The 24,366-nt window shown below is 40.5% G+C and overlaps 1 protein-coding gene across 3 annotated transcripts in view; it reads right to left on the bottom strand.

Annotated features, from left to right (window-relative positions):
- Positions 1-24,366, bottom strand: part of polr2h (RNA polymerase II, I and III subunit H) — a 29,460-nt gene that overhangs the window by 2,670 nt on the left and 2,424 nt on the right. The window contains exons 1-4 of one of the 3 annotated variants that reach the window (XM_072255297.1): positions 20,463-20,524; positions 12,882-12,965; positions 11,267-11,360; positions 5,953-6,036 (exon numbers count right to left, since the gene is read on the bottom strand). In XM_072255297.1, coding sequence (XP_072111398.1) covers positions 5,953-6,036; positions 11,267-11,360; positions 12,882-12,930 — 227 coding nt within the window. In that variant the 5' untranslated portion in view covers positions 12,931-12,965; positions 20,463-20,524. Of the gene's footprint in view, positions 1-5,952; positions 6,037-11,266; positions 11,361-12,881; positions 12,966-15,914; positions 16,076-20,462; positions 20,525-24,366 lie in introns of those variants that run through there. The other 2 variants (XM_072255296.1, XM_072255298.1) reach the window with 2 other exon arrangements.

Raw genomic sequence — 24,366 nt, 5'->3', positions numbered from 1 at the left:
GAATTAACCTAGTGAACCTACGCTGCACCTCCTCCACAGCCAGGATGTCCTTCCTTAGCCCTGGAGACCAAAACTGCACACAATACACCAGGGCCCTGTACAAATGCAAAAGGATTTCCTCGCTCTTGTACTCAATTCCCTTTGTAATAAAGGCCAACGTTCCATTAGCCTTCTTCACTGCCTGCTGCACTTGCTCATTCACCTTCAGAGACTGATGAACAAGTACTCCTAGATCTCTTTGTATTTCTCCCCTACCTAACTCCACGCCGTTCAGATAATAATCCGCCTTCCTGTTCTTGCTCCCAAAGTGAATAACCTCACACTTATTCACATTAAATGCCATCTGCCAAGTTTCCGCCCACTCACCCAGCCTATCCAAGTCACCTTGAATTCTCCTAACATCCTCACCACATGTCACACTGCCACCCAGCTTAGTATCATCAGCAAACTTGCTGATGTTATTCACAATGCCTTCCTCTAAATCATTGACGTAAATCGTAAACAACTGTGGTCCCAATACCGAGCCCTGTGGCACCCCACTAGTCACCACCTGCCATTCCGAGAAACACCCATTCACTGCTACCCTTTGCTTTCTATCTGCCAGCCAGTTTTCTATCCATGTCAATATGCTCCCCCCAATGCCATGAGCTCTGATTTTACCCACCAATCTCCTATATGGTACCTTATCAAATGCCTTCTGAAAGTCAAGGAACACCACATCCACTGGATCTCCCACGTCTATCTTCCTGGTTACATCCTCGAAAAGCTCGAATAGATTAGTCAAGCATGATTTGCCCTTGGTAAATCCATGCTGGCTCGGCCCAATCCTATCACTGCTATCAAGATATGCCGCTATTTCATCTTTAATAATGGACTCTAGCATCTTCCCCACTACTGATGTTAGGCTAACAGGGCGATAGTTCTCTGTTTTCTCCCTCCCTCCTTTCTTAAAAAGTGGGATAACATTAGCCATTCGCCAATCCTCAGGAACTGATGCTGAATCTGAGGAACATTGGAAAATGATCACCAATGCAGCCGCAATTTCCAGAGCCACATCCTTTAGTACCCTAGGATGCAGACCATCTGGACCTGGGGATTTGTTAGCCTTCAGTCCCATCAGTCTACTCATCACCGTTTCCTTCCTAATGTCAATCTGTTTCAGTTCCTCTGTTACCCTATGTCCTTGGCCTATCCATACATCTGGGAAATTGCTTGTGTCTTCCCTAGTGAAGACAGATCCAAAGTACTTATTAAATTCATCTGCCATTTCTCTGTTTCCCATAACAATTTCTCCCAATTCATTCTTCAAGGACCCAACATTGTTCTTAACTATCTTCCTTCTCTCCACATACCTAAAAAAAACTTTTGCTATCCTCCTTTATATTCCCAGCTAGCTTGCGTTCATACCTCATTTTTTTGTCCCCATATTGCCTTTTTAGTTAAATTCTGTTGCTCCTTAAAAATTTCCCAATCATCCCTCTTCCCACTCACCTTAGCTCTGTTATACTTTTTTAATGCATGCTATCTCTGACTTCCTTTGTCAATCACTGTGGCCACTTTCCCCCCTTTGAATCCTTCCTTCTCCGGGGGATGAACTGATTTTGCACCTTGTGCATTATTCCCAAGAATACCTGCCATTGCTGTTCCACTGTCTTTTCTGCTAGGATATCCGACCAGTCAGCTTTGGCCAGCTCCTCCCTCATGGCTCCATAGTCTCCTTTGTTCAACTGCAATACTGACACTTCTGATCTGCCCTTATCCCTCTCAACTTGCAGATAAAAACTTATCATATTATGGTCACTACCTCCTAGTGGCTCCTTTACTTCAAGATCACTTATCAAATCCTGTTCATTGCACAACACTAAATCCAGAATAGCCTTATCCCTGGTCGGCTCTCATACAACCTGCTCCAAAAATGCATCCCGTAGGCACTCTACAAACTCCCTATCCTGGGGTCCAGTACCAACCTGATTTTCCCAGTTCACCTGCATGTTGAAATCTCCCATAACTACTGCGACATTTCCTTTGCCACATGCCATTGTTAACTCCCTATTTAACTTGCACCCAATATCCATGCTACTGTTTGGGGGCCTGTAGTTAACACCTATTAGGGTTTTTTTGCCCTTACTGTTCCTCAGTTCTATCCACACTGATCCTACTTCTCCTGATTCTATGTCCCCCCCCTTGCAAGGGACTGAATCTCATTCCTCACCAACAGGGCCACCCCACCCCCTCTGCCCACCTTTCTGTCCCTTCGATAGCATGTTTACCCTTGTACATTCAATTCCCAGCTCTGATCCCCCTGCAGCCATGTCTCCGTTATCCCAACAACATCATAGTTACCCATTCGCACCTGAGCTTCAAGCTCATCCGCCTTATTTCTGACACTTCGTGCATTCAGATATAGAATTTTTAACCCATTTCTCCTCTCTCTGTTTAAATTGCTGCCTATTGTGCATAACCCAGCTCCCCAAACTCTCACCGGGCTATACGCCCCTTTAAAGTATTTGGCGGAAAATACAGGGGGGATGACAGAGGCAGGTTTTATGTTTAAACACAGGAAGTGGTAGACTGTGGAACACGTTGCCAAGGGTGGTGGCAGAGGCAGATACATTAGGGACATTTAACAAATTCCTACAGTGCTTAGCCTCAGAATAGAAGGACGTCTCTTTGGAAGAGGGATGAGGAGGAATTTCTTTAGCCAGTGGGTAATGGATCATTGGAAATCATTGCCACAGACAGCTGTAGCGACTAGGTCATTGGGTATATTTAAACTGGAGGTTGATTGGTTTTTGATTGAAAAGTGTATTGAACATCATGGGGAGAAAGCAGGAAAACGGGGTTAAGGCCATACATCTAAAGTCAAATGTATCAGTATTACAGTGGAGTAAAGGGAATTACAGAGTCATGAGAGAGGAATTGGCCAGAATAGATTGGAAAAGAACACTGGCAGGAATGATGGCAGGGCAGGAATGATGGCAGAGCAGCAATGGCTGGAATTTCTGGAAGCAATTTGAAAGACGCAGGATATATACATCACAAAGAGGAAGAAGTAGACCATAAGATATAGGAGAAGCAGGCCATTTGGCCCATCAAGCCTGCTCTGCCATTTAATCATGGGCTGATCCAATTCTTCCAGTCATCCCCACTCCCCTGCCTTCGCCCCATACCCTTTGATGCCCTGGCTAATCAAGAATCTATCTCTCTGCCTTAATTACACCCAATGACTTGGCCTCCACAGCCACTCACGGCAACAAATTCCAGATTTACCATCCTCTCACTAAAGTAATTTCTCCGCATCTCTATTGTAAAAGGACGTCCTTCAATCCTGAAGTCGTGCCCTCTTGTCTCAGACTCCCCTACCTTAGGAAATAACTTTGCCATATCTATTCTGTTCAGGCCTTTTAACATCCGGAATGTTTCTATGAGATCCCCCTCATTCTCCTGAACTCCAGGGAATACAGCCCAGGAGCTGCCAGACGTTCCTCAAATGGTAACCTTTTCATTCTTGGAATCAGTCTTATGAAGTATTCTGAAGGAACTTTGATACAACCGTGGCTAATAAGTCAAAGCTAACATAAAAGCCAAAGAGAGAGCATATAATAGAACAAAAATTAGTGGGAAATTAGAGGATTGGGAAGCTTTCAAAAACCTACAGAAGGCAACAAAAAAATCATTGAGGTAAAGATAGAATATGAAAGAGGATACTAAAAGTATTTTCAGATATATGAAGTGAAGAAGTGTAAAAGAGAGGCAAGAGTGGATTTCGGACCACTGGAAAATGATGCTGGAGGTAGTAATGGGGGGGACAACGAAATGGCAGATGAACTGAGTAAATATTTTGCACCAGTCTTCACTGTGGAAGACACTAGCAGTATGGCATAAGTTCCAAGTGTCAGGGGTCATGAAATGTGTGAATTTACCATAACCAGAGAGAAGGTTCTTAGGAAACTGAAAGGTCTTAAGAAGGACAAGTCACCTGGACCAGATCATGTACACCCCAGAGTTCTGAAAGAGGTGGCTGAAGAGATCATGGAGGCATTAGTAATGATCTTTCAAGAATCACCAGATTCGAGAGTGGTTCTGCAAATGTCACTCCAATTTTCAAGAAGGGAGAGAGGCAAAAGAAACTATAGGCCAGTTAGTCTGACCTCAGTGGTTGGGAAGATATTGGAGATGATTATTAAGGATGAGGTCAAAGGGTACTTGGAACACATGATAAAATAGGCCATAGTCAGCATGGTTTCCACAGGGGAAAATCTTGCCTGACAAATCTGTTGGAAGTTTTTGAGAAAATGACAAGCAGGATAGACAAAGAAGAATTGGTTGATGTTGTTTACCTGGATTTTCAGAAGGCCTTTGACAAGGTGCCATACATGAGGCTGCTTAACAAGCTAAGAGCCCATGGTATTACAGTAAAGATTCTAGCATGGATAAAGCAGTGGCTGATTGGCAAGAAGCAAAGAGTGAGAATAAAGGGAGCCTTTTCTCATTGGCTGACAGTGACTAGTGGTGTTCCACAGGGGTCCAAATTGAGACCAATTCTTTTTATCTTGTATGTTAATTATTCGGTTGATAGAATTGATGGCTTTGTTTCCAAAGTTTGCAAACGATATGAAGATAGGTGGAGGGGCAGGTAGTTTTGAGGGAATAGAAAGGCTACAGAAGGACTTAGATTAGGAGAATGGGCAAAGAAATGGCAGATGGAATACAGTGTCAGGAAGTGTATGGTCATGCACTTTGGTAGAAGAAATGACCATTTTCGAAATGGAGAGAAAACAGAAAAATCGGAGGCACAAAGGAACTTGGGAGTCCTTGTGCAGGATTCCCTAAAGGTTCATTTGTAGGTTGAGTCTAAATGCAATGTTAGCATTAATTTCAAGAGGACTAGAATATAAAAGCAAAGATGTAACGTTAAGACTTTATAAAGCACTGGTGAGGCCTCACTTGGGAGTGTTGTGTGTAGTTTTACTTGGGAGTGTTGTGTGTAGTTTTGTCTCCCTTATTTTAGAAAGGATGTGCTGAAACTGGAGACAGTTCAAAGGAGGTTCACAAAAATTATTCCACGATTGAATGGCTTGTCATATGAAGAGCATTTGATGGTTCTGGGCCTGTATTTACTAGAATTCAGAAGAATGATGAGTGTCCTCATTGAAATCTATCAAATGGTGAAATGCCTTGATAGAGCAAATGTGGAGAGGACATTTCCTATAATGGGAAATGTCTAAGACCGGAGGACACACCTTGGAATAGAGGGGTAGAGGTTTAAGGCAGAAGTTGATAGATTCTTGATTGGTCAGGGCATGAAAGGATACGGGGAGAAGGCAGGACATTGGGGCTGAGGCGAAAATCGGATCAGCCATGATGAAATGGCAGAGCAGACTCAATAGGTCAAATGGTCCAAGTCTGCTCCTATATCTGATGATCAAATGATGGAGCAGACTCAATGGGCTGAATGGCCTAATTTTATTCCTATGTTTTATGGAAAGCCATTCCTCATATGAAGTAAGAGACTTAGGACAGGCAATAACCATATCGTCAGTGGTGTTCACATCTTAATACTAAAAAGAATGCACAACATATTTTTCCGCATAAAATCTACAACCACACTTGAAGGATCCGTTTCCAAGGTATTTTCTAATATCTGCTGAGATTTCTTCTTTGTATCATCTACTTTGCATTGCAATTGATTACTCAGAACATACTTTGCTGAAAATAAGTACTTTCTCCCAGGACTCCTTTTAACCTGATGCAAAAAAGATTGGCGGCAGCACAGCAAAGTACAAAGTCTAACTTCCCAGAAAAAATTTACATTCTGTTCTGGTGCTAGTAAACTTTGGGCCTGCAGCATTAAAAAAAACTCTCCAACAATGTTTTTAAGAAATACATTTCACTATATTCAAAGAAAATTTTTAAAGATTATACTGAAATTTACATTACTTCAGTACTCACAATCTTGTGGCTGCTTCAGTTGAGCTTTCATCTCCTTCTATTCTATAAACTTTTCCATACATGACATATTCAAATTGGTCTGCTCTGTAAGATATACAAAGAAAGAAAATTAATAACATTTAGAAAAATTCAGGAAAAAAAGTCTTTTACATGTTGGGATCCAGCAAAGTTGGACAAAACTGTACAAAATTTATGACATGCCAAACTTTCTATATACAATTTCTGTATTATATTAATACAGAAACTGTTTCAATTGTCTTTGAATGGCTAAACCACAAATTCAGTTCACTTCAACAACCAAGTTAGTTGTATGCAACACACATCAAAGTTGCTGGTGAACGCAGCAGGCCAGGCAGCATCTCTAGGAAGAGGTACAGTCGACGTTTCAGGCCCAGACCCTTCATCAGGACTAACTGAAGAAAGAGCTAGTAAGAGATTTAAAAGTGGGAGGGGGAGGGGGAGATCCAAAATGATAGGATAAGACAGGAGGGGCAGGGATGGAGCCAAGAGCTGGACAGGTGATTAGCAAAAGGAGTATGAGAGGATCATGGGACAGGAGGCCCCTCCCCCTTTTCCTTCTCCCTGGGCCTCTTGTCCCATGATCCTCTCATACTCCTTTTGCCCATCACCTGTCCAGCTTTTGGCTCCATCCCTCCCCCTCCTGTCTTCTCCTATCATTTTGGATCTTCCCCCTTCCACTTTTAAATCTCTTACTGGCTCTTTCTTCAGTTAGTTCTGATGAAGGGTCTCGGCCTGAAACGTCGACTGTACCTCTTCCTAGAGATACTGCCTGGCCTGCTGCGTTCACCAGCAACTTTGATGTGTGTTGCTTGAATTTCCAGCATCTGCAGAATTCCTCGTGTTTGCGTTTTTAAAATTAGTTGTATCTTTGTTGCTCTTAAACTATTTCAACTAAGATCCAGTTAATTACAATGCACGTCCAGTATAATAGCAGTCATTAAGAAAAGGAAGAGCTAGCCAGAATGCATACTATTCACTGTCATAGAAACACAGCACAGTTACAGGCCCTTTAGTCCAATGAATCTATGATGGCCATGGCCACTGGGCTGAAGGTCCTGTAACTACCAGGTAGTTCCAATTACCTGTGTTTGGTCATATACTACATGTGTATATCAGGACTTTGAATCAAAATTGTCTATCAAAAACCATCATCATAGCTCACACACAAATAATGGCGATGTAGCAAGATACAAGTGTGTAATTTTTCACTGCACAACTATCCCACACCCTTTAGGAAAGAATCACTTTACAAATGAAGATGAAGCACAAATAAAAAAATGACACTCGCCAACAAAAAAACTGAGTAAGGGTTCAGGTAATTAAATGATAGCCAAGGCTAAGTATGGAATATTTAGAAGTACATTCGAGGATACATTGTGCAATATCTGTACTATTGATTACTTTAAGTAAAATACCTTCTAAAAAGTGTATTACAAATCTAAAAATCAGAAATGCCATGTTTTCCACCTTATTCAACTTCACATTCTTAATTGTTTTATCAAGCAATCTCCCAGTACTATTAACAGTTTTACATAATTAACAAATATAGTTCTTTAAGAACTCAGCCTTAAAAATAGCAAGATAGTATTTTAGATCTCAAAATTATCTATAAAAATAAAATTTGAAACTTTTAAGGTAAAATTTGACCGTCATCACCTATGTATTCCAACATAAATGGTCAGAAGGTCATCCTTCATTAGTACTATACTCACTTCAGAAATTTAGTTCCATTGATTTCAATGCAGTAAGTTTATAACTACAAGAAATCTTAGGAGATGTTTAAAAAAAAAACAAATTAAGCGGGGCAATATCATTATAAAAATTCTCTCAAAGTCTCGAGGTAATCAAAAACAATTCAGAAACCAAGAAGACCATACCATAATAACTTTTATTGATTGTGACTATTGCCCTTTAGGAATTTACCCAGCTTGTTTTTAAATGTTTGCAAAGAATCCACTCACTGCACTTGTCCCAAAGATCAGTAACCCTTCATGAAAAGTGCTGATATCTGTGTTCACATAAACTGACATGCAATTTTGCCTGGTTTTCTCTGACAATCCCCAACTCTTAGAAGGAGTTCAAAGGGGGATTACTATCTTGGTAGTTGGAATAGGTGGGTTGTCTAATGAAGCAAGAATGGACAGACTGTGCTTATATATCTACCAAGATTAAAAAACAAAATGAAAAAGAACAATGTACTAGATCCTAAGAGATATGAAAAGGTTGCATGCTCTGTTACCTCTAGCTAACAGGTTTTTTCCCTTATACTTAACCACTCTCTCTCTTCCCTCCCTCTCTCCCCATGTAGTCTCTTTGTCTCATTTCCTAAAGTCCAACTTTATCCTTCTTCCTGGAACTTATCTGGAATTGACAGATTGTTCACAACTTTGCTGTCATTCTTTGTCTTCAAGTTGAGTTTTATTCCTCCTATTCACATAACTAAGGCTTCTCATTTAGAACAATATTACATCATCTGACACTGTCACATTAATCCCTGAACTTGCTATCTTCACTTTTTCTTAGTTAAGCAATGCAGCTATTAAAATTCATAGTTTTGACTTTATGCATCTCTGCAATCTCTTGTCATCAGTGGCTATACCTCAGGCTGCCAAAGCCCCAAACTCTCAAATTCCATCAACAGCATAGGTGCCCACCCTTTTTATGCCATAGACCCCTACCATTAACCAAGGGGGTCTGTCAACCCTGGGTTGGAAACCCCAGCTCTGCTTCCCCTTGCTTGTTTAGAACATTACCATCTTAAACTTCTGGTTTAAGAATGTGCTACTGAAGATTGGTGACAGCTTACTGATAATTCAAAGAAATACAGCTAAATACTTTATTAATAACACTTCTTTTTCCTGTGGAAAATTGTGGTAAATGATCACCAGAAACAATGAAGAGGCGAGCGAAGATGAGGTTGAATCAAGTGTTCAGGCTTACAGGTGCGATGCAGTCAGAGCGAGCTCAAGGCATGTTTGAGATGGAGCTGGAGTGAGCGAAGGAGTTTCTGAGCCTGCCCACCTAAACTGAGAGTGAGGTTGGATCGATTTAAGCCCCAGGTTGATTTTGAAAGGTCGGTTACGGGCTGAAACATGGTGGCAGAGTCTAGGCCCAAAGCATATCATTGTGGCAGGGCCCAGTGCGGGGGACAACCCAGTGATTGACAAATTCAAACGCCAGGCCAGATGGACTGAAAAAGCAGGGTGTGGCGAGGGACGGGCCAGTTCTGCTCACTGCTCCACGACATTTACTCCACTCTCCTTGCCACTGAGGCTGTGTGTCTGCGAGCTTTGCGACAATTTGCCCTACTGTGCGATGAACTGAGGCTGAGACTCCATCCTTTGGGTCCACAGACTCATTTTCATTCTGAATGCTGTTGCTTGCTCCATTTGTGTTTTTCTCCCCCTCTCTCTGCGCAATGGGTGTTGGTCTGTTTTTTAAATTGGGTTCTTTCGGGTTTCTTGTTTTGTGGCTGCCTGTAAGCAGGTGAATCTCAAGGCTGTATAGTTTATTTAAGGCATCCGTTAGTCTTGCGAGACCATGGATCTGTGCCTGGAAAGTCTTCACTCTCCAGGGTGCAGGCCTGGACAAGGTTGTATGGAAGACCAGCAGTTGCCCATGCTGCAAGTCTCCCCTCTCCACAACACCAATGTTGTCCAAGGGAAGGGCATTAGGACCCATACAGCTTGGCACCAGTGTCGTCGCAGAGCAATATGTGATTAAGTGCCTTGCTCAAGGAAACAACACGTTGCCTCGGCTGGGGCTCGGACTCACTTCAGGTCGCTAGTCCAATGCCTTAACCACTTGGCCATGTGCCCACACATAGTTTATACATACTTTGATAATAAATGTACTTTGAACCATGAACTAAACCTAATAGATCAAATTTACAGTCATCTACCTTGCTATATCATGAAGCCCAGCACCAACTTTTGTATGGTAATACTCCCATGAAAAGCTTTATAATATTTTTTAAAATTAAAATGATGGTATACAAGTAGAAGTTGTTGTGACTGCTGTCTACCAGCAAATGTGGCCTCATTATTAGAGCTGAACTGAATCCTGTGGAATTATCAGTAAACAATCCCAATTCTAACTTTATGGTAGAGGCAAGGCCATAAATGAACAAATTTGTAATGGCAGATTAAGCCAAGATAACATTAAAACAGTATGTTCAAGTCATGAAATGTTTTAAAAGCAAACAAACAAACCCTGTTCTGTTGGGGTCATCTACTGTACAGTGCTCCCGGTGTGGCCTCCTGTATAATCAATTAGACCTGACGTAGATTGGGAAACCACTTCGCCGAGCACCTATGCTCCATCCGCCATAAAAAGTGGGATATCCCAGTAGCCACCTATTTCAATTCTACTTCCCATTCCCATACACCAGGCCATGGCCTTCTCTACTCCCTTAATGAGGCCCCACTCAGGTTGGAGAAGCAATTATCTTATATTCCATCTTGGTAGCCTCCAACCTAATGGCATGAACACTGACTTCTCAAACTTCCCTCACCTCCCTCTGGTGCTCCTCCCCCTTCCCTTTCTTCCATGGTCTTCTCTGATCCTCTCTGATCAGATTCCCTCTTCTCCAGCCCTGTACCTCTTTCACCAATCAACTTCCCAGCTCTTTATTTCACTCCCTCCCCCCTTCCAATTTCACATATCACCTTGTATTACTACTTCCCCTCCACACATCTTATTCTGACTTCTCTCTCTTTCCAGTACCGATGAAGGGTCTCGGCCCAAAACGTCGACTATTTACTCTTTTCCATAGATGCCTGGCCTGCTGAGTTCCTCCAACATTTTGTTTGCGTTGCAACAAACTAACTAATTTTACGAGCAGGAAGAAGGTAACCAGAAAATATATATTTTTTAAAATCTGAGAAACAACCAGAAGTAATGAGATTTACGGGAGAATGTTTCCTGCTTGGCACTGCAGCCTGCCGCACCTCCAAGTGTCCTCAAGTAGGAAGGTAACCAGAAAATATATATTTTTAGAAATCTGAAAAAGAGCCTGAGGCAACAATATGAAGAATGAAATTATTCAATGTTATGATTTTGGTTTGGCTGAAAGGATGCTGGCAAAATATTTATTGATAGCTTTCAAAAAGGGACCATGATATTGTTCAACCAATAAAGAAAATGAAGGCTGAGTGAATGTGTGTGTGTGGGGGGGGGGAGCAGAGGGGGATGGTGTTGGGATTAATTAGACAACATATTCAAAGAGGTGACACCTCATATTATGCTGAAAAGCTTCCATCAGTTTTGCAAGATTCTGCCATTGTCTAAGTACCTAGATGGCCGGTCATCTGTAGGGTTGTATTCTCCATCATCTGGTGTTCCATCTTCATACAAAGTACTTGCTATTACTAGACGAAATTTATCACCTGGGGAAAAAGTTTAGTATATCAGCATAGTAAAATTAACTAACTCTCCATATGTCCTTCCTTAGTGCAAACCAGAGTAGTTTACAAAACATATTCCTTTTCTAATATTGTCAATTATTTTACCCAATCAAAACAATGTAATTACATCAGCATGTTTACTAATATTCCCTACTTCAAATACAAACCAAATCTATGCAGAATTAGCACGTATTTTTGTTTTATATTGACTTACATACCACCCATCTAGAACACTAAGCATATTATTAAGACATTAATTTGGTTTAACAAGACATCCCTACATTCTGAATCCAATTAAACTGACCATTCCACAACCAATGCAGTCAAATAACATTTCATTATATTCTCGTAAAATGAGTCAGCTCTATCATGGATACCAGTCTCCAGAGCATCTAAGACATCTTCAAGGAGCAGTGCCTTAAGAAGGCAGCGTCCACCATTAAGGATCCCCAGCACCCAGAACATGCCCTCTTCATGCCATTACCATCGGAAAGGGAGGAAGTACAGAAGCCTGAATGCACACACTTAGCTATTCAGGAACAGCTTCTTCCTCTCTGCCATCCAATTTCTAAATGGACATTGAACCCATGAACACTACCTCACTACTTTTTTTTCCCTGTTACTTTGCACTACTTACTTTAACTTCACTATTTAACGCGCATATATACTTAATGCAACTCAGTTTTTTCTCTATATTTATCATGTATTGCATTGTACTGCTGCCATAAAGTTAACAAATTTCACAACATAGGCCAATGATAATAAAGCTGATTCTGATACTGAAAATTCTCATTGTTAGTCATCAAATTTTGATCCTTGTAGCTGCATTCAGCTGAAATCAATGTTAAAAGTAAATGTACATACATGTCACCATATACTACCCTGAGATTAGCCTTCCTGGAGGCAGTCACAGTAAATCCAAGAAACACAAAGAATCACTGCAAGACCACACACATCAGGATGGACAAACAACCAATGTGCAAGTGACAACAAATGTGTAACTAAAAAAAACACAGAAATAAATACATAAATAAACAAGCAATAAATAACCAGATCATGAGATGAGGAGTCCTTGACAGCGAGTCCAAAGGTTGTGGGAACAGTTTAGTAATGGGGCAAGTGAAGTTATCCCCTCTGGTTCAACAGCCTGATGGTTGAGGGGCAGTAACTGTTCCTGAACTTGGTGGTGTGAGTCCTGAGGCTCCTGTACCTCCTGGCACCAGCAAAAAGAGAGCATGACCTGGGTGGTGGCAGTCCCTGATGATGGATGCTGCTTTCCTGCAACAGCGCTCCGTGTAGGTGTGCTCAATGGTGCGAAGGCTTTACCCATTTATGGAACTCAATTCATAAACTGAAGCACATTCATATTGTCATTTTGAAGTAGACAATTTTGAACTGCGGCAATTCAACATTTGGTTGGAATGCATGAACATTAATAGTATTTCACATAACTATGAAATAAATTGTATTTACCCAAATTAAAAATTGCAGTTAGTATCTTACCAAGTTCAACAGGGTAAATCTGAATGTTTACATCAAGTATCAGGTCCATTTTAAAGGATTCACTTTCACAATGTAGGCGAGAAACTGTAAAGACAACAACAGTTTATTTGCCTGAAGCTGTCTCAGTACTGCTTTCATTTGTATTATTCTTTAAGAGTAAAAAACTAATTTAAACTAAATAAAAATAAACACAGATTTTAACTGCAAGTATCAAATACATAATCAGTTTGAGTGTTTATAGGAGCAGCATTTAATTAGACAGTACATTTATACTTTTTGCATTCTTGTGTGTTCTCCAGTATTTAAAAATGGCTATTTATGCTCCTCTTTACAAAGCACTAAATAAGTAAAAGCAAACTAGACCATAAATAGCAAGTGCTACAAGTTGTTTGACACCTGATGGCTCTTCCCATCATTCAAAAAGATCACGACTGATCTTCTACCTTCAACAGTACCTTCCCTCATAACCACAATTTCTGAACACCCAAGTAACATCAGAAGCACAGTAATGTAGTATAAGTGACCGAGTTATGATTGATCAGGTAAATGGAATTTGCCCTTCCACAACTCACACATCACAATTCAAAGGGCCATCATAGAAGCCTATCAGTTAGCATAATGCTTTACAATGCCAGTGTTTAATTCTCAAGTTTGTACATTCAGAAGATATTTGTAAAATGGCATTTTGCTTTGCAGGTGTTTAACACAGGTTATAACTAACAGTTGCAGGGCGGACTGGAGGGGAAAAGATGGTGTCCATATAGGTCCCAACGACGAAAGAGTAGAAGTACAGCAGATAATATTTTTTGGAAAGAGTTAGGGAAAAGATTAAGTAGTAGGATCACAAAGATAATAATTTCTAAAATTTCTCCCAGTGAACATGGAAGTAAGAGGATAATGCAGGTAAATGCAATGCTGCTGAGGAAGAGGCTTGTCAGATTCCTGGAGTACTGGGACCAGTAATGGTAAAGTTGGGACCTACACAGATCAGATGGGCAGTACCTCAACAGGGCTGGGACCAGTATCTTTGTGAGGATATCTGGTAGTGATTTTGGATAGGTTTAAAATCAAGCTTAGCAGGCAGATGTTAATTAAACACAGACTGAAAAGAAAAAGAATGTCTTAAATTAAAATGTTAGTGAAAAGAAAAACTGAATGCCAGAGAAACCAAAATATTGAATATAGAAAACGATTCTGGCTTTGCTTAAAGGTAATTGAACTTGAGCTGATAACCATGAGGGCAGTGCTTGATACAGTCCACTGCAGGTGGAACAATACCAGCTCATCAGTTTCAAGGAAACATGGTACATGGGATCCAGTGTTGGTTCTGCAGGTGGAACAATAGCGTAGCTAGTACAGCCACCACCTCACAGACCTAGATTCAATCCTGACCTTTGCTGTAGACACAGCATCTTTGTCTATGTTTAGCTGCTGTAGTTTTCATCCATATCTTAAAAACATGCAGATTTGTAGGTTGATAAAGGCCAATGTAAATTGCCCCCTGAGTGAAGGAAAGTGGTAGAGTCCATGATAGTGTAAGGAGAATTTAAAGAAATTGAATTAAGATAAAATTAGTGCAAGTAGATGGTTGATAATGACTCAGTTGGTTAAAGGACTTCTCTATGACACTGGCTGACAGGTGGATTTTGAAACTGGGAGCTTGATATCAGCTAAGTTCTACAAGGAGAAGTACTTAGTTCCTTTCCTTTTGCAGTGTATTTTTGTGATTTCTAGTTAAATGCATAAATTGGCTATGTAGTTAACTGTAAAAGAGAAAAGCATTAACTGCAGAAGGCTCTAGATGATCTGGTAAATTGGGCAGAAAGTGAAAAATAGAATTCAATCCAGACAAATTAGCCAGTGTCTTTGGAGAGGTTAATTAAGGCAAAGGAATACATAATAAATGAGAAGACATAAAACAAAGGGAGTGTATGTCAAGAGAGTCTCAAAGATGTCAAGACAGGTCAAAAGGATGATTAAAAAAAACAAGTGGATACTTTCATTTAGTAGCTAAGGCACAGAAATAAAAGTGCAGAAAGCTCTACTATAAATTGGTTTACAAAACAAGTTACCCTGTGCATTGCTTTTGGGTCTGATTGCACATGAAGAATGCGGCTATGTTGGAGAGCTTGCAGAGATCTACAGGGCTAAGACAGACTGGAAAACTGTAGCCATGACAAAAGTCTGAAGAAGCTGGGGTATTTTGAAGGACGTTTTTCTTATTAGAGGACTAAAAACCAGTAGGCCTAGATTTAAACTAATTAGTATAAAGCTGAGAGGAGGAAACCTTCTTCCACACAGAAGATACTGAGGATCTGGAATACACTGCCCCAAAAGCTGGTGGATCCTTAACTACTTGGAAATTGTTCCTGAAGATACCTATCTTGCAGGACATCTTACCAAATGCAGGAAAATGGGATTAGGCAGAACAATTTTGTTTTAAACTGACACAAGCACAGCAGCCCAAGTTTTCTACAATTCAATATATTGTACTTCAATGCACTGCTTGGATACATTATGTTAGTTTTGGTTCAATAATGACCAAATGAATCCCTTCTGAGAGCCAATTGAAGTACGTTTAAGATTTCATGGTGTTCAGATGTTCTTTCTGTTTGTTTTAAGGTGATCCGATATTTTATGTTCAAGATTGGTTAATTTCGGATTCTTTAAAGAAATTAAAATTCTATAAAATTTAGTGGATTTGATGTTATATCCTCGAATGGTGATCGAGATTAGCAGTAATCTAATCACTGTTAACCATTCTCAAGAAATCGAGTCTTTTCCAACCTTGTACAAATGACAACACGCGACTGCCGCGTGTAAACATTCACTAACTACAGGAAATACACAATACTGTAGTAAGCAGAGATATCCAACCAAGATAATCGGTAACATACAACGTAAATATTGCAACAAATTTATCATGAAGGTTTCAGTGTGGAAACTGTTGTATTTGAGCCTGCTTGCCCCATTCAATAACTTACACGATGTACCTAGATAAGCGCGTGGACAAGAACTCGGCGCTTTCTTTACCTCTATCAAACTTTACACCTTCTGGGTCAATATCTTTCACATCAAATATATCCTCAAATAAAATCCCCGCCATCGTACACCACACAAGATAAAAATTATCCTGAGATTTCCAACTAACGCTCAGCAGGCCCGGACACGAGCGCACAATTTCTCAAAGTATGCCGGGATATTGGCAGAATCACCGTATCGCCCAACAGCCATGCGGCTGCGCAGTCTGATCATTTAACCAGACTTTCCCCCATCTTTGATCAAGGTACACAACAGGAATTCTGCAGATGCAGAATTGATCAAGGCATGACTGCGTGCCTTAAATATCTCTGCTGAAAGCTAATTCATAATTCAGAGCAATGGTTTGCAGTTTCGTAAGTTTGTCTGGTTTTTCCATTTAATTTGAATGGAAATCTGTATCAAGGTCAAGTTACAGTATCTATTTTAAGCAATTAAGTGCTGCTTCAATTGCTTTGATCTACTTCACTTGTTAAAAATAAAGTCATGCAATTGGACAGTACACTTTGTAACCTCATTGGCAGTCCCAGAATTTCAAAATCACAATCATGTTTATAATCACTTACTCATTTGACATTACATTTACTTGTTCTGAGGCAGTAGTACAGTTGGAAAGGCCTTTTTAAAAAACTGTACCGGTTAATATGTTAATTGGTCATTGGAAATTGTCCCGTGATTAGGTTAGGGTTAAATCGGGGAACGTCGGAGTTGCTGGGTGGTGTGGTTCAAAGGGACTATTCCGTGCCATATCTCTAAATAAAATAAATTACAGAATAAATACAAGGTGCAAATACAAAGATAGTGTTCGTAGGTTCGTGGACCGTTAAGAAATCAGATGGTAAAAGAGAAGAACGCTATTTTTAAACTATTGAGTGAGATTCTTCAGACTTCTATACCTCCTCCCTGATGATAGCAACAAGAAGAGGGCATGTCCTGGATGATAAGGGTCTTTAAAGATGGATGCTCCATTCTTGAGGGACTGTCTTCTGAAAATGTCCTCCATGTTGGGGAAATTTGTGCCCATGATGGCTGAACCTACAACCCTCAGTAGCCTTTTTTGATCCTGTATCTTGAAGCAACCAATAGAATGTTCTCCACCGCACACCTATAGAAATATGCAAGTGTCTGCAAGCACAAGCGAAGTATAGCCGCTGGGGTGCATTCTTTGTGATTGCATCGATGTGATAGGCCCAGGATAGATCCTCTGAGGTGTTGATGACCAGGGACCTTGAAACTGCTAAATCTTCAGTGAAGACTGGTTGTGTGTTCTCCCAACTTCCCCTTCCTGATATACACAATCAATTCCTTGGTCTAGCTGACAGTGAGCCTGAAGTTGTTGCGACATGACTCAACTAGCCGATCTGCCTCACTCCTGTACGCCTCCTTAGTGCCATGGCGTCACCTGTGAATTTATAGAGGGCTTTTGAGCTGTGCCTAGTCACACAGTCATGAGCGTGGAGAGAAACACAGCAGTCGGCTAAACTCGCATCCTTAAGTTGTGTCTATGAGTGGGAGATGTTATCACCAATCTGCACAAGCTGGTCTCCTGATGAGGAAATCGAGGATCTAGGTACAGGGAGAGGTGCAGATGCCCAGGCTTTGACGCTTGGTGATTAATCCAGAGGGAATGATGGAGTTGAACACTGAGCTGTAGTTGATAAACAGCAGATTGACTTATGCCTGCTATTAGTAGAAGCTCCAGAGATTAGCTGTAGGCCTCTTGTATTCATAGGTGAACTGCAGCGTTTTCTGGTCCTTGCTCGGCCAGGAATTAATTCTAGTCATAACCAACTTGTCAATGCACTTCCTGGTGCTATCAAGCGATAGAGCTATTTAGTCAGCTCACCCCGCTTTTCATTGGCATCGTTATGTTTGTTGTCCTTTTGAGCCAGGGAGCCCAGACCACATCAGTGAGAGTTTGAAGATGTCCTTGAACACTAGATAGTTGGACAATATAGGTTTCGAGAACCTGGCGAGATACACCGTCGCAGTTTGACGCCTTGTCATGGTTTACCCTCCTGAAGGATGTTCCAACATCGACCTCTGTGACAGAAATTACAGGGTAGCTGGATGCTATGGGGATTCAAGTAGATATAGTGTCATTCTCTTTTTCAAAGCATGCATAAAGGGTGTTGAATACATTCGGGAGTAAAGCATCGCTGTTAGGTTTCACGTTATAGGAGAAGTAACATGCAAACACTGCCACTGCTGCCGTGCATCTAACTCTATCGCTAATTTCACATGGAATTACCTTTTCTCTCTCAGTGTGACCTTGCGAAGGTAATACTGGGAATTTTTACAGGATTCCAGATCAACGGTCTTGAACGTCTCAGATCTAGCCCTAAACAGGCTGCTAATCTCCTAGTTCATCCAGGGCTTCCAATTTGGGAAAACTCAGTGTGTTTTCAAAGGCATACACTCGTCTACTCAGGTCTTAATGAAGACGGCCAAGGCATATTCATTCAGCACCAAAGATGAATCCCTGAATATTGTCCAGTCTACTGGCTCAAAGCAGTCTTGTAAACACTCCTCCTCCTTTCTTGACTGTACATTCACGGTCCTCACCGTGATTCTCAGTCTCTGGCTAAATGCCGGGAGTAGAAGTACAGCCATATGATTGGATTTGCCAAATTGCAGGTGCAGGATAGCATGGTAAGCTTTCTTGATGGTAGTGCCACAGTGATCAGGGGTGTTGGCTTCCTCGGTTCTCCAGGTGATGTGTTGGTGGTAGTTCGTCAGAGATGTCTTCAAGCTAGCTTGCTTCAGTTTCCTGCATACATGCCAAACTGACGTCAAATTACACCTAAAAATTATGCCATTCTCATGCAGAATGACTCCATAGTCATTATAGCACCATCGTAAGTTCTCTATGGCATCATAGAGGCTGCATTGTTTGATGATTATGGGAACATAAATGTGGGATCTCAGGATGTCTCGAGTCAGATGAAAGCTAGTATCGTGACATTGGGAATTCATTTCGTAGAAAGCATGGTAATAATTGTGAAATCGTGGAAGGCAATTGTTCGTAAAATTGGATGTTAGGGAAAGGTGAAATTACATGAAACAAAAACAGAATGCTGGGAGGGAATCCAGAGCAGCTTGGACAGCAGTTGCGGAGAGAGAAACAAGACTGACTAACGGCTTCCTGATCAGGTTAATGATCTTTAATGAGAAATGGGTAAAAAGTTTATTATTATATGGCTGGGAACAACTTAACTCCTAGAATTATGTCCACAGATCCAACACAGCGAATGCTAATGAGCTGTATATACAGAAGTGGGAGTTCACACCCTCGAGTTGGGCAGTAACTAGCTGTCGGTGACAGTGCAGGCCAACGCACAGGTCCAGACTGAAGCAAAAGTGGAGGTGGGGCTTTGGCACCTGTCAAAGATCGCCAAGATTTTAAACAATTTTTAAAGTTATTGAAACACTTAAAACACATAGAGATAGTTAAATGATTTAAATCAACCGTATATGTTTTAAATAATTTACTTTCTCCTATTATGCCTTCCAAACCACAGTCCAGTATCTCTACTGAAATTACGGACCACATTAGTTCCAGCCTGGCATTGGCCTGTGCGTCAATTCTCCATCATAAAGTGGAGGAAGCAGGTTTATTATCACTGACTTAAATGGTGTGAAATGCTGTGACGTTTGTTGTTTTGTGGCAACAGGACAATGCAAAAACATAAGATGACTATAAATTACAAAATAAACTAACAGTGTAAAAGAAAGGAATAATGAGGTAGTACTCATGAGCTCGCAGACCACTGAGAAATTTGATGGCAGTGGGGAAGAAGCTGTTTCTAAATTATTGAGTGAGGATCTTCAGGCCCCTGCAAGATCCCAGCAAGATTGTCGATATGTCAGACTAATAGCGCCCGTGTAGAATTCCAGGACTTACTAGGATTTTAGTAACTGAACCTGGATGGTTTGATCAGAATTGTCACTACCAACCAGCAAAACTCAGCACCAAAGTGATGTTTCATTTATGGTGTTTTAAGGGGGAAAAAATCCCAAGAACTGAAACTATGAATGATAATATGCAGTTCCACAGATCCCATTATCTAAAATATGTTAACACTTTACCATTACCCCTGATAATATGATCCCTGAATTTAGAACCATCCACTCACTACATTACCTCATCTATAATTGATTCATGCTCCAGTGGAAAGTATGACATCAATTACTTAAAATACTGGTTACAGCGTTTTGTGAGTATCATCCGTTCAGATTAGAAGGCCAGAGAAAGAAATGAAGTAGTCTTAGGTGTAAATTTCAGCCCTATAACAGAGAATATGTAGAAATCACTTAGGGTGTTACATTCGGCACCAATCCCCTTGTTAACTATAGATCAAAGTTTAAGGTTTTATTTTGCCTGCTTTGTGGGAATAATGAAGCAAACCCAGTAACTTCTGCATCCGGCTGGCTCAATAAAACCATTTAAATTGTTGAAAAGCAACCTGCCAATAGGGAAAAATAATGCAAAAATCTGCTGTAGTTGAGAAGAGCCGCAAGAGGTAGAGGTTCAATCCTGACCTTAAGTTGCTGCCTTTATGGAGATTTCACATCCTCTCTGTGACTACGTGGTTTCCTCCTGGCCCTCTGGTTGCCTCATGCATGTTGAGGGGTTAACTGGCTTCTGCAAATTGCCCCTAATCTGTAGGTGAGTGGAAAAATCTGGGGAGAGTTAATGAAAGTGGTAGGAAATTAAAAGTAAGATTAGGGTTTAATGTAAGTTCCCACTGAACCCCATACACCTGCCTTTTCATCATAACCTTTGATGCCCTGATCAATCGGGAAACTATCAATTTTCGCCTTAAATACACCCACAGTCTTGGCCTCCACAGCTGACTGCAGCAGAGTATTCCACAGATTCACCACTCTCTGGCTAAAAAGATTCCTCCTTACCTCTGTTATAAAAGGTCGCCCCTCAATTTTGAGGCTGTGCCCTTTAGTTCTGGACACCCCCACCATAGGAAACATCCTCTCCACATCCACCTTATCCCGGCCTTTCAACATTCAGTAGGTTTCAATGAGATCCCCCCCGCCACATTCTTCTAAATTCCAACGAGTACAGGCCCAAAGCTGCCAAGCACTCCTCATATGTTAATCCCTTCATTCGCAGAATCATTGTTGTGAACTTCCTCTGGACTCTCTCCAATGACAACACATACTTTCTGAGATATGGGGCCCAGAACTGTTGACAATACTCCTCGTGCCACCTGACTAGCATCTTATGAAGCCTCAGCATTCTCTCCTTGTTTTTATATTCCATTCCCCGTGAAATGAATGCCAACATTGCATTTACCTTCTTTACCTCAGATTCAACCTGTAAATTAACCTTCTGGGAGTCTTGCACGAGGACTCCCTCTGGACCTCTGATGTTTAGATTTTCTCCCCATTTAGATAACAATCTGTGCTTTTGTTCCTTTTACTAGAATACATTATCATACTTTTCCCAACACTGTATTCCATCTGCCACTTTTTTGCCCTTTCTTTCAATTTGTCTATGTCCTTCTGCAATCACATTGCTTCCTCAGCACTACTTACTCCTCTACTTACCTTCATATCATATGCAAACCTTGCCACAAAGCCATCAATAATGCCGGAAACACTTTGGTCTAGTGCCTGTGCAAATCATTTGCTTAATTTGAAACACATGACCATTTTGTATTCAATGGAGAGAATTGAACATCATCACACAATGCTTCATTAGAGATGCCAGAAAGGGTTCACAATACATTACATTATAGCTGTCTTGAATTTCATATTGTTATGAAGGAAATTATTTTTCCTATCTCAGTATTATTGGAAGCACTGAAAGTGACTGGAGACCATCTTTAACAAGGCATTAGCCAGATCAATTAAAAACATATTCTATTAGAGAACTTTTAAACCTGAGTTATTTTAAGATGGGAGCGTGTCTTTAAATTGGACTCCCAATATTTCTTTGTTCCATGGTGCATGATAATAAATAAATTCTACATCAATTTAACATTCACCTGCTATAACTCAGGGGAGGTATTCATTAAGATTCCCAAATATTTGAAAATGCATACTTTTTTTCTTTTTTAAGAGCAATACCAATATGATTTGTTTTTTTGAAATTGGATTGTGAATTGACATCTTCTGAAACAATAAACAGTTGCCGCAGTGAAATTCATTATGTCTGTACTAAACCTTTGGTGTTTTTGCAAATGAAATGATGTACAAATATTCTGTGGAACGTCATATTCAGTCTTTCTATACAGTTCTGTTTCCCACTTCTGGGAAGACAAGCTGGATTGCATTCATCTGCGGCTGTAATTGCGTGAAATGAGGATCTGCTGTGGATTGTTCTTGCAGAAACATGGCTCCAGAACAACATCCATGCACCATCAATCTACCAGCCATGACATTCAGGGAATTGGGCTATATTATTATTATTTTTATATATTTGTTGTAACTATGTTTTCTGCCATCATAGTTATCTGTGCTATGTGTGCTGTGTGTGACTGTTGGTACTGTATCTTGAACCCTGGCCCCAGAGGATCACTAACAACAGGAATTCTGCAGATGCTGGAAATTCAAGCAACACACATCAAAGTTGCTGGTGAACGCAGCAGGCCAGGCAGCATCTCTAGGAAGAGGTGCAGTCGACGTTTCGGGCCAAGACCCTTCGTCAGGACTCGACGTTTCGGGCCGAGACCCTTCGTCAGTCCTGACGAAGGGTCTCGGCCCAAAACGCCGATTGCACCTCTTCCTAGAGATGCTGCCTGGCCTGCTGCGTTCACCAGCAACTTTAATGTGTGTTCTCAGAGGATCACTGTTCCGTTTGGCTGTATTGCTGTGTAAGGTTGAACGTCAATTAAAGTTGAACTTGAATTTATATATTGCCAATTGCTATAGATGTTTCAAGACTGATTGATTCTATGAATCTACTGAGAAATTTTCAGGAAAATTTAGCAAGATCATAATTTTTAGTGATTTTTGTGTTGTTCCTGCAACTGTCAGTCTTTAAATGTTTATATTTTCAGTTTGAGAGAAATCACAATCTTAGCTTACAACTATGCTACCTTCAAGGAAGAAACAGAAACAACATAATCAGCTCACATAGATAGAGACTTTCATTACTGTGAACATTTGGGTTAACACGAGCGAGGAGGCTAACCTTGCATCAACATAGTTTTTGTTAATAATAGAAATCTGTTTTTTATCCTCTTAAATTTTTAATGTACAGAGTGCTATTGTTTGAGCATAACCCAATGCCATTCACCAATGGAATTATTTTCTTTGAGAGAATGTTGTGCATGAGATTAAAAATATAATTTGCAGTTTTGATAGCATTTCAAAAGGCATCTTCAAAGTACCCAGTGTATTAGGTAACAGTATTAGGATAGAATGGAATACAGGGGCTTGGGTCTAGGATCGATAAATGGCATCATGTTGACATGGATTAGGTGGGATCAAAGAGCTTGTATCTCTGTTGCATGCTTCTGTGATGATTTTGTCTGATTATAGTTGTAACGTATGAACCACTGATTATCATTGCCAAAGTAAGACATAAGAGATGCCTTTTAACATTTTCAATAATTGGTTCAAAACACTGATGCAAGAATTAATTATAGAAGTAACCTCATGATGTCCTCATGCATCTTGCTTTCATCATTGCATGTCTTCTCAACTGTGGGTCTCGCCTTCAGCTAATGGTGAAAAACAGCTCAATTTAAATCCACTGAAGTTGTACTTGTTCTGACAAAGGTCAATTTTGAAAGTTTCAAATTTCATTCACATCAGCATGTTACTTTCCATCATAACCTCACTCTGTTTACCTATATGCCTTGTAATTCCATCACAGGATAAAGATTGATGGTCTTTACTACACTTGTTCCTGTTAGGAATATCTCCACGCAAGATTAAACAAGACTTTTAAGAATAGTGATACAATTTCCTTATATGAATATCTGGTAGAACTGCTGCCTCACAGTTTCAGAGACTTAGGTTCAAACCTGACCTTGGATACAGTCTATGTGAAATGTGCACATTCTCTCAGTGCCCACTTGGATTTTCACCTTGGTGTTCTGGTGTTCTACATCCCCAAAATGAGCATGTTTCAAGTTATCCCTAGTGTGCAGTGAGTGGAAGAATTGGGAGTGGGGATGGTTGATGATACTTTTGGGGAAATACAAGAGTTGAGATAGTATTAGAAACAATATTGATGCTTGATAGTGGGTCTGGAGACAGTGGGCTGAAGGTCCAGTTTCCATTTTATCTCTTACTGCTTCTAACTCTAAAAAAGGAGACGAATACTCCAGCTGTGGTGTCTCCAAAACCCTAAAGCTTAACCAATCAAGTAAAGAGTAGTGACAACTTTCCGATTTATTTGTTGTGCTAGCTTTTTTTTAAAATCTTGCAGTAGCTCAGATCCAGAGCTCTGCAATCATTTATCACATGATTGTGC

The sequence above is a fragment of the Mobula birostris genome, chromosome 4, assembly GCF_030028105.1.
Source record: "Mobula birostris isolate sMobBir1 chromosome 4, sMobBir1.hap1, whole genome shotgun sequence".
NCBI lineage: Eukaryota > Metazoa > Chordata > Chondrichthyes > Myliobatiformes > Myliobatidae > Mobula > Mobula birostris.
The sequence above is the reverse complement of the archived record's forward strand: the minus strand, read 5'-3'. Positions and strand labels throughout refer to the sequence as shown.